General features: G+C 34.5%; 2 protein-coding genes across 3 annotated transcripts in view; one reads left to right on the forward strand and one right to left on the reverse strand.

Moving 5' to 3' along the window:
* Nucleotides 1–1,714, reverse strand: part of XRCC4 (X-ray repair cross complementing 4) — a 110,102-nt gene extending 108,388 nt beyond the window's left edge. Inside the window, exon 1 of one of the 2 annotated variants that reach the window (XM_032212482.1) lies at nucleotides 1,673–1,714. The gene's annotated coding sequence lies outside the window, so the exon portion shown is untranslated. Of the gene's footprint in view, nucleotides 1–1,513; nucleotides 1,584–1,672 lie in introns of those variants that run through there. The other variant, XM_032212483.1, reaches the window with a different exon arrangement.
* A 75-nt stretch (nucleotides 1,715–1,789) lies between these two features.
* On the forward strand, nucleotides 1,790–11,964 carry TMEM167A (transmembrane protein 167A). Its single transcript, XM_032214266.1, has 4 exons — nucleotides 1,790–1,862; nucleotides 4,319–4,428; nucleotides 6,481–6,515; nucleotides 9,061–11,964. Exons 1-4 carry the CDS (start codon nucleotides 1,860–1,862, stop codon nucleotides 9,129–9,131), a joined length of 219 nt encoding a protein of 72 aa, XP_032070157.1. The 5' UTR covers nucleotides 1,790–1,859; the 3' UTR covers nucleotides 9,132–11,964.
* The last annotated feature ends 1,329 nt before the right edge of the window (nucleotides 11,965–13,293 follow it).

Genomic DNA, 13,293 nt, shown 5'->3' on the forward strand with positions numbered 1-13,293 from the left:
GATGCATAGGAACAAAATTTCCAATTCTACATATATACTTATAATGACTAACCAGGAAAAAAATCTAGGTCATGGCAGACAGCCTAAAGGAAGGAATATAAAAGCTAAAGAAAATGATTAAAAGTTGCATATTAATACCAGATTTGGTCATCATATCCCTATTTATGATTTATTTCACTAATGTTTATTTTTGGGTAGTTTGATGTTGAAATACTGCAAAATACCGGAAAGGGAAGGGGGTGGGAATCAACTTTCAATTCTGAGTAATGAAGCAAAAATTCAACTGAATGGCAAAGGGAAACATAGGGAAGTAATCACTAATTTAAAAAGTCTAGCAGTAAAAGCAATTTGACAATTAGTAAGTAGTTGATTGATAAGTTATTAGTAAGTGGTTGATTGATAAGTTATTTGATCGCATAAGCCAAATCAAGCATCAATAAAATATCTTCAAAATATATCAATATACCATGCTACAGAGCAGAATGCTTTCAGAGAAAGGCATTTACCTTTGCATCAATCTGTTCTATAAAACAAGCCCTGACAAGAGTTAGCAACTTATCAGAACTTTATAAGAAAACACAAGAGTTCCTGTGACATAGAAAGGGTATTTCTGTCAACCAGCTCACAAATGGCACTACATCACTTAGAAGAAGTTTTTACTCTCCTTTTTCCCAATCTGCAAGGTTAGGAAGAGAAAATTTTAGGTATTGGGGAAAATAAAAATACTTTATTATTGCTCAGCCTACACATGAAATCTTTTGAGTTCTCAAAAATCCTTAAGGCACAAATTCACCAAGTGTAACCTTTGTCCACCAATTCTTCTTACCCTATGCTACCTTACAATCACATGCAAAGACACAAGAAGAAGAAAGCTAATGTAATGTAAGCTTGGGGAAGCAGAAATGGGATCCTGTTGAACCAATAGAAAATGCCAAGAAATTGTTAATGACGCTCGGACCCAGGCAACAACAAAAAAGACGCATCGGGAGGAAGCATTACTGGTGATCTAAGATATCTCAGGGGCTGCCACAAAGAAGAGGGAGTCAACCTATTCTCCAAGGCACCTGAGGGCAGGACAAAAAGCAATGGGTGGAAACTAATCAAGGAGAAAAGCAGCCTAGAACTAAGGAGAAATTTCCTGACAGTTAGAACAATTAATCAGTGGAGCAACTCCCTCCAGAAGTTGTGAATGCTCCAACACTGGAAGTTTTTAAGATGATGTTGGATATCCATTTGTCTGAAGTGGTGTAGGATTTCCTACGTAGGCAGGGGGTTGGAGTTGAAGACCTTCAAGGTCCCTTCCAACTGTTATTCTATTCTATGTTCTACTCTTGGTATACGCACATCTTTTACACCAAATGCCATGAGTGTGGCCGGGGAGGGGGAAGGGTGTCCCTATGTGTCCGTGTATGTCCAACTATGCCGGTTCCTCCCTGCATCAGGGTAACAAACAGAGCGCTGCAACAAATACGATCGCGCTGCCCTTCCTCTGCTCCCACCCTCCCTTTCCTACCTGAAACAGCATTGAAAATTTCACTACCGTTTTTTTTTATGCGTAAACTCAGCCTGTGTGTGGTTTTATGCACACACGGAAGTACACACACAGGAACACATAAACGGCCTCGCTCCCTTCCTTCTCTCTTTTTTTTTAAATGAACTATGGAGAACCTACCGCCATTCATTCCCATCCCAGGCTCAGCAGCTCTCTCTTTCCCCTTCTTCCAATCACAACCCCGACGCTTTCTCGTCGGCGTTTCTCCTCCGTCCAATCAGCAGGCGCCTGAGGCTCATCTTTCTTCCAGGTCCCGCCCCTCCCCTGGTTACCGGAAGTGTGATGTGGCTCGTGGCGGCGCGTAACTATGGTAAGAGCGGCGTTCGGGAAAGAGGCCTGCGCTTGGGAACCAGGGTCGGCCGGGCCTTGTGGCTCCTTTGGCGGGCGGACCCTTTTGGAATGGCGTGATAACGCGCGTGGAAGGCCGCTTGGGCCCCTTTCCCCAGGGTAGCCTCTCCGCCTTTGGCTTTGCGAAAGAGGCCTAGCTGAAGGCGCCATGAAAGGTGATAGCTCAAAAAGGGAGCATCACTTTTTACTCCGTCGTCGTCTTCTTTGTGTAAACTACGGGTGGCGAAATCTTGGCTCGCCGAATAGCCTGGCTGGTTTGCGGCTCAAGAGTTTTGTGCGAATCTTTCCTTTGTAATTCAGGGTGCAGTAACACTGCGGTTTAAGTTAATGGTGGCTACAAATGGGTTATGTGGACACAACCCCCTATATGTATGCAGTAAAAGCGTGCCTTACCTCTGTGCCTACTGCTTTTACATTATTCAAAGAAGTGTAATACTTTTGGTATTTTTAATTGCATTTGTAATCAGTATTAAAAGCACTTGTGATCAATTGCACTTGTGGTTGTTGCAGTTTACTTTTGATTTTATAATCTCTTGTCCCTGATGTGCTAGCAAATATTTACTACATAGAATTGTCCACCAGTTCTAGAGATTCAAGGCAAAATATTTAGGTGCTTTGTTTGTTTCTAAAACACAAAGCAGAATCTACTATTTATCAAACTTGTACTGTGCTGCAATCTGATGATTCTCAGCACTTTGTGGAGTGTGCAATATGACAATAGTTAAAACATGATTAATGTGGTTTTTTTTTAAAATGACATACTCCCCCCCAACAAAGACAAATTAGAATCTGTAACTTAGTAATACATATAAGACATTTACGTGGAAATAATTGTACTGCATTAAGTTGGGTGCCCTTCCATTTCTATTTAAAATAAGCTTGTATTGTATATTTTGTGATGTCTTGTTTTATTACAATTGGGGCAAAAAAATAGGGGACAAGAGTGGAAGAATTGTGACATTTAATTAGGTCAATTGTGTCACATATTTAATTACAAACTTAATTGCAGTATGGCAGGCAAACTTCATGGGAAATATTAGGTACTGAGTGCAGAGGTCCCTAAAAGAAGAAATGCATGCAATCTAAGCATGTCAAATGGCAAGAAAAATTGTATTTTGAAAGAGATCCTTGGGAGGATTAAGAATTGTTTAGCGGCACTGATTGTAAGAACTACTTTTTTAGATCTGGTCTAGAAAAAATTCCCTTTTCGTTTTTACACTATGGCTACTTTGTACATCATGGTAAATGAAGTGTTTCATTTAAATGAAGATGTATTGAAGCTTCCAGAAGACCTGGGTCTTCACCCAAGCAGATGACTGAAGCTTTTCTTTCTTTCCACTGGGTTTGTTATTCTGCCAATTCTACTTCTTTTGTTTTTATTCTCTTGTTTTTATCTGTGTCTGAAGTTACATGTTCAAATCCCTGCTTTTTTGGGTGCATAAGACAAGAATCTCAATTTCCACATTGTATGTTCACTATTCAAAATGGTATACTGGTAGGTCTGCTTGAGTAGGGGTTGGACTACAAGATCTCCAAGGTCCCTTTCAGCTCTATTCTGATTGATTGATCGAAAAAATAAGAATCCATTATGAGAGCAAACAAACCTGCTACAACAAATGAGACCACTAAGTATGAGTGTTACTAATTAGCATCAATTCTCCAAGACTTAAAGTACAAATCAACATGGCCTTTCTGAACCCAAACTAGATGTCAAGGATTATAGCTGGGCCTTTCTGCACATAAAGCTTATCCTGAGCTCTCCAGGTTTCATCTAAATTATACGTGACTTAATTCACTTGTCTGTATTGCACTTTGAGATACTGTTTTCGTGAGAGCAAAATCTGCCCCTTTCTCATAACTTTATACAGTCATCTCATTGAGAGGATATATTAGAATATTTATTTGTATCCCATCTTTATTATTTTTACCATCAAGGTGGAGAACATATCCAACATAACTTCCTCCCCCTATTTGCTCTGTAACAACCACCCTGTGAGTTAGGTTGGGTTGAGAGAGAGTGATTGGTCCAAGGTCACACAGCCTGATTCATGGCTATGGTGGAACTAGAACTCAGTGTTCCCTGATTTTTAGCCTGGTATATTCCAATTTTTGCTTTAGAAGCCAAAGTTTGTAATGTCAGAATACGATACCCAACAAACTGTTTTGACTATTGAAATAGAATACAAACTAAGATTTTAATTTGCAAAGAAGTAATTTATGAATGATCTGAAATTCTCAATAATAGTTTGAAAAAGAAATTATCTAGTATTTCATTGTTCCTGATATACTAGAATTATAAATAGTAATAGGCTGTTAAATTTCTTTTTTTGTAATTATTTATGGGAAGAAGTAAATGAATATAGTAAAGAGAACTTTTACAAACTCAAGAGTAACTTAATATGTTATCTTTTTTTTCAGTCTGCGATCTTCAATTTTCAGAGTCTTCTGACAGTAATCTTACTGCTTATATGTACATGTGCATACTTAAGATCGTTGGCTCCCAGATTACTGGATAACAATAAAACAGGGTACGTGAATTTCTAGAACTTTGGTGAAAGGATATGCATGTAAGCTTATTTTTTACTTTTAATATATTGATTCTTTTGAAATTGACTCATTGATACAAATCATTGTTAATCCTCAAAAGCTTAATTACAATATAAGTCATAACCGCGGAACATTTTCATTTTCTTAAAATGGAGTCTGCCTTTCTAAGAAGTATGAGATTTCACTATTTAGACCATTAGAGAAAAGAATTTTAAAGTTAATGTTATCCCCAGTGTTCTATATTGGGTTTTTATTATTATTTTATGGAGATTTTACAATTATGTGGTTTTATTTGGCATTTTAAAGACTGTAAATAGCTGAAACTTAGTTTGAAGCTGACAATGTATAAATCACATACTAAATGCATAAAATAACTTACAATTTTAATACTTATTCAGTAAAATGCTAATTAAGCTAAAATGCCTAATCTAAAAACCTTCTTTCTAAATAAAACTTCGTACATATCATTTTAAAATAGGCAATATAAGTAGCACATCCTTTCTAGAACTCATTCTATATTTTTGACATCATGCCTTTTCTTTGAAACTCAGGACTTTAAGAATGATTGCAGCTAAATTGAATTTCCAAGCAACCTGATATGAAGAAAGCCATTAGGCTTAAAAAGCCAAATTAAAAAATAGCCAATCTTTACAATTTAAACATATTTTAGTATACTACAATTGTTAAATAATTTTCTCTAAAGCATTAATGATAAAAATTTGGCTACAGCTTTTAGAAACCTCTGGAATCCACATCTAAGTGATACATTCCTCAGTGCATGAGGGGACAATCTTGGGACCTTTTAAGGAGTCCTTGGTTTGTCTTTTCCTTACAAAGCCAACATTTGACCCTATCTACCTGAACAACTTTTGTCCAGTTTCCCATCTTCCCTTTTTGGGAAGGTCTTGGAAAAAGTGGTTATTCGGCAGCTACAGGGGATCCTGGTTGACACAGATTTCCTGAACCCCTTTCAGTCAGGAGTCATACCTGGCTGTGGAGAGGGAGAGCTTCACTGCATTCACGGATGATCTCTGATGGGAGCAGCAGCCATTCTTTGTGCTCTTGATCTCTCAATGGCCTTTGACAAAGTGCAGCAGTGAGAGCAGACTTTGGGGCCCCTAGAATGGGTCATATTGCACCTCTGCTCTGAGAACTTCACTGGCTACTGATCTGCTTCTAAGTGCAGTTCAGTTAATTATGACCCTTAAAGCCCTTAATGGCATATGTCCAGGCTACCTGATGAACCTCCTTATTCCATGAGGACAAGCCATTCCTACTTATGCCAGCAAAGGGAGATTACTTCAGATCCAGTTGGTCGAACAACTCTATCGAGATTCAGAGTAAGAGCCTTCTCTGCTGCAGCAGCTGCCCTTTGCAACATATTATCCTCTAAGATAAGATTTGTCCCTACCCTCCTATCTTTCCACATGAGCCTAAGATCTGGCTCTGACATTTGGCCTAGAAACTAACGGTTGCATTGATGGCAGATCACCCCACCACTTTCTCTCTGTTCTCCACCCATCCATCTTCTTGGTATTCTAATTGAAGTATACTTGTTGTGTTCCCTTTTCATTGTTTATTTCATGATTGTATTGTTTTACTTCTGTTTACACTCCTTTCATTTTCTTCCTTTTTATTGTAAGCCACCTAAAGTAATCCCATGGCAATCGACAACAAATAAATTTAACAAATAAATATATAAAATAAATACATTAATGCTTTAATGAGCTTTAGGTTATTCTGATGTATCATATGACTTGGTGTTATTATAACAATAGGCTATAATATCCATTTTGAGCTAAATGAGCAAACTTAAGATTTACAAGGCAATACTTAAAATTATGCATGTCACTTTTTATGGTGCATGTAGCAATTCAAAAGCATTTTATGAGCATGAAAAAACATCAGCAGATTTACAATTCCTTAAAAATAAGTATTGGGATATTAGTCATTACTATTATATCTGTAATATTGCAATTGGCATCTAATCATAGTGAAAATATAAAATTGTTTCTTACAATTAATGTTTTCAGATTATTGGGCATATTCTGGAAGTGTGCCAGAATTGGTAAGTAGTGTCTAATTTCTAGTCATTCATACATATACATGCATGCATACACTGTTGTCGAACAATACAATTCAGTATAACATTTAAGCATGTGTAAATTTGTTAAAAAATGCAAATTGGTGGTAGTATTAGTTCCCACACTCTGTTCACTTATTTATCAAATTTATACGGCTACCAAGCTCATAAGAAATTATTCTGGCCAGCATACATATGTGTGTGTGTGTGTGTGTGTGTGTGTGTGTATGTTGTATTTGTGCTGATATATATTATATATATATATATATATATATATATATATATATATATATATATATATATATATATATATATATATATAGTTATGTATGTATGTATGTATGTATATATATATAACAATAAACATATCAAACACAGTCATATTTTAGAAAGCCTCAAGCACACATGATTCAATCAGCCACTGAGCCACCTGGAGATCTCACTGGCCCCTGAGACCCTCCCAGGCCTGATGACAAAGCCGGGCCTTGAGGTATTTCCAGAAAATGAGGGATGGAGCTAATCTCACATCAGATGCGTAGGGAGGAATATTTCATAAATATATGAAATAGCAGAGAATGCTTGCATTCCTTGGGCCTGCCAAGTGTAGTTTCCTGAGAGATTGGACCCACAGCATCCTTCTCTTGCTAGATCTGATGAGATGAGCAAAGGTAATTGGGGAGAGGTGGTCCCTCAAATAACCTGGCCTCATAGCATGGAAGGCTTGAAAGATCAGTTTTCTCGATAAGTGCCTCCTTCATAAGGTTAAAAGAAAGTTACTAGCCCAGTCACCCAGCTGGCATTGTGTCTAAGGCAGGACTAAAATTCATACTCTTCCATTTCTAGCCTGATGCCTTAACCACTGCACCAAATTATCTCAAGTTATCAACAATATCACTTAGCATATTGATGACACTTCATGATAAATAATCTTACCCTATGGCACCCCATATAGGGACCAGGGATGGAATCTTTCCTCCCCATTAACCACCATTTGGAACCAAACATGGAGAAAGGGGGTGAACCAACAAAACCAGTACTGCCAATTCCTTAAGCGGATCAAGAAAGACACCATGATTGACAGTATTGAGAGCTGCAGAGAGATCAAATAGAGCAAGGATAGGTGTTGCTTGATTTGCAAAGATAACTTCATCCTTACTGTATGCCAAGATATTATCCATATATTTTTTTAAAATTACTTGGATCCACTGATATTAAGGCTGATTTTCTTTGATTTAGAGAATAACTATACATGATCTTGTACTTCTGTATTAACAAGACAGATTTCTGGTCTATTTTAAAAACATCAGATATCAAACAATGCACAGCATAGTTGATTCTTGGACTAATTTTTACAGAATGCTCAATTTTGCCTTAAAATCATAGTTAAATATGATTGAAAGTTTCAGCACTATAATCTCTCACCATTTTTGTTTTGTACATCAGTAATCTTTAGGCATGTATGTGCACACACAGAGATCCATCTTTCTATTCTGTGTATGAGGGAAAAGATTATGTCTTTCTACTTTTGTCCTTGCACACAAATGGGGAAGATCGGATTGCAGGAAAAGGTTAAATGAAGTTCCTAAAAACAATAGTTTCCCAGTGCTGGAAGCTAGGCGACTTGCTGTTTTGCATAACAAGTGCTTGTTATTTGTCAACAAACCATATATTACCGAGTTGGGCCTTTAGAAATAATTGGCATTGTATGATCCTGTAAGTTACACATAAGTGTCTGTCTTAGAAATCTAGATGCCTTTAAGTATTTTGACTGGATTTTTTTTTCCCTTTTGATTATTTTAACACTTTATATAAATTTTCATTAATGCAAAATGAAACTGCTACTTTTACTTAAGTAGTCTTTTAAATGTTCACACCTTTCAGACAAGCTGTTCCCTATTTGTAAAGTATTGTTAACAGACAAGTAATCCTAATGGATGATGAATGCTTTCTTCAAGAAAATTAAGAACAGGAAACTTCAACACATGAATATTATGAGGTGGACTAGCTCAATATTAATTCTAAACAGATATGAAATTGCATATGTTAATTCATTATATATAATTTGTCAAGTAATGATGTCTCATAATATTAATTTTGATAATCTTGCTTTAAAGATACAAATGGTGAATTGTTCTGGCTGAGGAAAAATTACCTGTTGCAAAGAATATAATTATATTTAGTTATTGTGCCAATATTTTAAAAGTGTATAAACCATTTTATTTATCAGGCATTTAGATCTTTAATTAAAGAAAAATACTTTAATTATTACCAGTGTGCTGCTTAATTTATCAAAAGAATCTTTGGTGTGTGTGTGTGTGCACGTGTGTGTGCAATTTATGAGTTGTGGAAAATGTGGGTTTCGGAGAATTTGTGGATTAACTGTTACAACATTTACACCTGAATATGCCATCAGCCATTCTTTTATTGTATTCACATGCAGACTTAGATAGTAGTATTTTATTCCATTCAAATTAGGGGGGGACAGCTTGCTTATATAAAAAGAGTAATTCAGTATTGTTTCTTCTTCCAGGTGAACGGAAGAGCCCTTACGTAGCAGTATGCTGTATTGCAATGGCTTTCAGTATTCTGTTTGTACAATAAAAATGGGAAAATGTTAAGAACATACTGCTGTCAGTTTGCAATCAAATAAAAGACTTTAAGAAATAGAAGACAAAAATTCATTCTACACCTCAATTTCTTTGGACAAGAAAATTTTGTGTTTCAGTATTTTTGGTTAAAGAGCAGTGATGTTGGAAAAAATACAGCTACTAATCAATTCTTTTGAATGGCTAACCTTTATTTATGTTAATTATTCTATATTTCAGTAAAGGCTTTTTAAGAGTACAACAGTGAGTTATGTCTGCTAATGTTGATTTGATGTTAATTCCAAAATCCTTTTAAATGCTTTTTATTTAAAAGTCTTTATTTTTTCCATGTTGTTTTAGGAAAAAGTATTTAAATTATAGACAAAAATAAAGTAAAATTGTATCATAAAGGAAAACAGATACAGATAGTCCTCAACTTATAATTATTGATTTAGTGAGTATTTGAAGTTACAACAACATGGAAAAAAAGTGATGACTGGTCCTTACGCTTTTAACAACCTTTGCAGGATCCCTACGGTCAGGTGAACAAAATTCAGGCATTTGGTAACTGGCATCTATTTACAACAGTTGTGGGGTCATGTGATTGCCATTTGCAACCTGATCTTCAATAAGCAAAGTCAATGGGGAAGCCAAATTCATTTAATGATCATGTGATTTCCTTATCAACTGCTGTGATGGCAAAAAAGTTTGTAAAATTAGGCACAATACACGTAACAGCAACTTTGCTTAGCAATGGAAATTCTGGTCCCAGTTGTAGTCATAAGTCAATAACTAACTACTACTGTAAGGGAGAGTTAAACTTAAAACTATTTGGGACAGAAGATTTCAAATCCATTTCATGATAGCTTTTGTGATTGTTACATCTATAGGTTTTACACATTATAAAGTTCATGCAATAGAAAATTTAAAAAAAACTATTCCATTCTATTATGACTTTATTAAACAAACATATATAATACAGTCAACTGTTAATATTTATGTTTCATCTTGAATCTGCTTTTTAGTAAACAATTATATAAACTTACTTATGGTTGTCAACTATTCGGACTTAAATTTCATGCATGTATTTCTGTCATCTATTGGGAAATGGAATACAATCTGGATTTTTTTTTTAGAAACATCCAAATATTGTCTTTTAATCATTTCACCAGTATTTATCAGTACTTTATTATAGCACTTCAAAAACTGAAAACAATATTATCTTAGTGTTCGCTGAAATTATCTAATCTGATCTTTTATTTGCCTATTACCTATCTAGTGTATCAGTATAATTGTACAAATACTCCTTTGACTTTTAACTTAGTTTACAAATCACGAGAAATGTTTTATGATCCTTAAATATAAATTTATACAGATTATGTTCTAAATTACAGCTCTACTATGAAACTTTTATTATGAAATTGATTTTTCAAATTATTACTATACAGCTGGTCCTCATTTAATAATCACTCATTTAGCAACCATTTTAACTTGTGATGGCACTGAGTAGTACTTATGGTCTGTCCTTGAAGTTCTGACCATTGCAGTATTCCCATGTTACATTATATAATTTGTGACCTTCCCCAGAAGGAAGTCAGAAATCATAATAATATGAGATCCTTGCTTAATTATCTGCTGAGATCTCAATCATGGTAACCGGGACTACCAGAACTGTTGTCAGTAACTAGCAAGGTTGTCCATATCATTAGCAACAGAAATTCCAGTGCCAGTTTCTGTTATTAAACAAGGATTACTTGTAGATTAATTTGAAGGAGCATGAGAAGAATAAAGCAATATTATGAAGTAGATATTGTTAAACATTGAAAATGATACAGTATGGTATTTATTAGGAATATGAAGACATTTAGCATTTGGTAATTTTTACACTGCAGGTAGTCTTTAGTTAACTGTTTAGTAACCATTTGTTATGATGAAAAAGTACTGTAACTTTGCAACCCATCCTCTCACTTATAACTGTTGCAGGTGTGTAAACCAAGGGAAAGCTGAAGATCATTAGGGTTTTATGTAGTGGCTGCTTCATGTAAATATCAAATTATTGTCCCAATTGTGGTCACTAAACAAGGATTATCAATATTAAGGTGTAAATTTAATTGTGAAATTAGAGGTGTTGGGGGGGGAGTCTGCTTTGCAAACATTGTAAAACAATCATGCATGCAATATTTTCAAAATATGTAAGAAATGATGTATTGTGTAGTAAGTGATTATAATAATTCTAAGGAATAATTGTGCTACATGATGCTCTTCAGAAGCTTACCAGTTTGGAGGAATGATAAATTCTATTTTAATTTAAAGTCTGGTAAAGAAGATAATGATACCAAGAACTGCTTCCTTAAATGATGCCTAAATGCAATGTTCCATTCCAGATATTTAGAAGGATTTTAAAATATATTTTTCTTGAATAATTCAGTCTGAGATTAGAAGAATATTTTACATTCCTTGAACAGAACCTCACTGAGAATGAGAACTCTAGAAAGACATGGGAAGTTCATACTGGTTATTCCTCCCTCTCCCCCTCCTGTATCTGTACTTTTACATCTTAATACTTGGAGCACAACTGTTTTAGTTGTTAAGTACTACAATAATCTATTTTCACTAAATCACCTTTTAAAAAGTTCTTTTAAAAACTATATTTTCAAGAGAACTGGTTTGTTTAAGTAATGTATCAGAAGTTCGGAAGCTAAGTGGTGGGGCGTGGGGAACACTTTCAGAACCTTCATAACTTGCTTTCATATTTTCAGATAACAAGGTCTTCTATAGTCATCAGTTTTTGGGATTATAATCCAAACCAGCACACCTGAAAGATGTCTGGTTTGGATCTTACAATATCTTAATGTAAAAACTATAACATGTACTAAATCTGAAGGAGATATATTCATGTAATTCCTTTACAACTTGAATAATTAGCATAAGAAGCCAGTGTAGATAAATTGTTTGCATGTTAATCTGCGTAGTATAATCCCAAAGAGTTGCAAAAAAAAAAAACAACTTTAAGAATTGTCAAAACTTCCTATTGAATATGTAGCAATTATTATTATAAATGATGGCAGTAGTCAAAGAAATGCGTATTTTGCAAAAGACCAAAAGTGCTGCTTGTGATAATTTTTTATCTTTATTTGATAGAATTACTCTATTGTAATTAAAGTGAATATTCTTATTTTCCTAAATGTTTGTCTATTATTTAGTTTCACTTGTGGCAAACAATTATTTTACAATTTTCACCTATATTTAAAAACTTTAAATTTAAAAACTTTTTTAAAATGACATTAATCATAGAAAGGTAGAATGGAGGTTTAGATTTATCAAGTCTGCAATACTACTTAAATGAAATATCATTTTTCAAACTTTTCTGTAAATGGATTTTATATTTGCAAGGTCAGAGAGAAGGTTCTACTCCAGTGTAGTAATATGAATAATTGTTTTCACTGCTTCCATAATTTTTTTCACTTTTTTTTAAAAAAAGTACCCATTTTACAGGTGAAACACTTTTTATAAAATACTCATATTGAAATACAATAGTTAGAAAAGCAGCACAAATTTATAAATAATTATGTTACTACATGAAAATGTAACGAGGGACAATGTATCTTGCTTTAACTGCACATTGATGCCTCTAATGTGAAAAAGCTAGACAACTAGTAGATCTTGTTTAGTATTAAAAAGTAAAGAGGAAATGTTCAGTTTGTTAAACAAACCACTTGGTCTGAAAGATAATCTCTGCATATCACATGTTTGGCAAAATATACTCTTTCCTGTAGCCAAGTTTATGAAAAGATATAACCATGTGGGAGTAACAAAATTTGTAAAAATTAACATGTTTGTTTCCATCATAATGATAGTTTGGAGAGGGGAAAAATCAGTTTTATGTGAAGAACTGAACGTTTGGTTTCACCCTTCTGTCTGACCCCATATTCTCTTCCTCATTTATTTGGACCTAAATCTACCACATTTGAGCACCTGTTTCCTGTAGCAATCCTTATGGGCTATTGAAATGTATTTTTATACATTTTCAGTTACTGTTTTTTCTCTGAGATGGAAAAGAAAAGCTTCAACTCAAACTTGGAAAAAAATTAGTATTTGTTCATGGTATCTTAACTGGAGTCAAGAAAATATTTCCTAATCTCAAATAATTTGGAAAACGTGTATGTGAAAAAAGGCAA

The sequence above is a fragment of the Thamnophis elegans genome, chromosome 3, assembly GCF_009769535.1.
Source record: "Thamnophis elegans isolate rThaEle1 chromosome 3, rThaEle1.pri, whole genome shotgun sequence".
Classification (NCBI taxonomy): domain Eukaryota; kingdom Metazoa; phylum Chordata; class Lepidosauria; order Squamata; family Colubridae; genus Thamnophis; species Thamnophis elegans.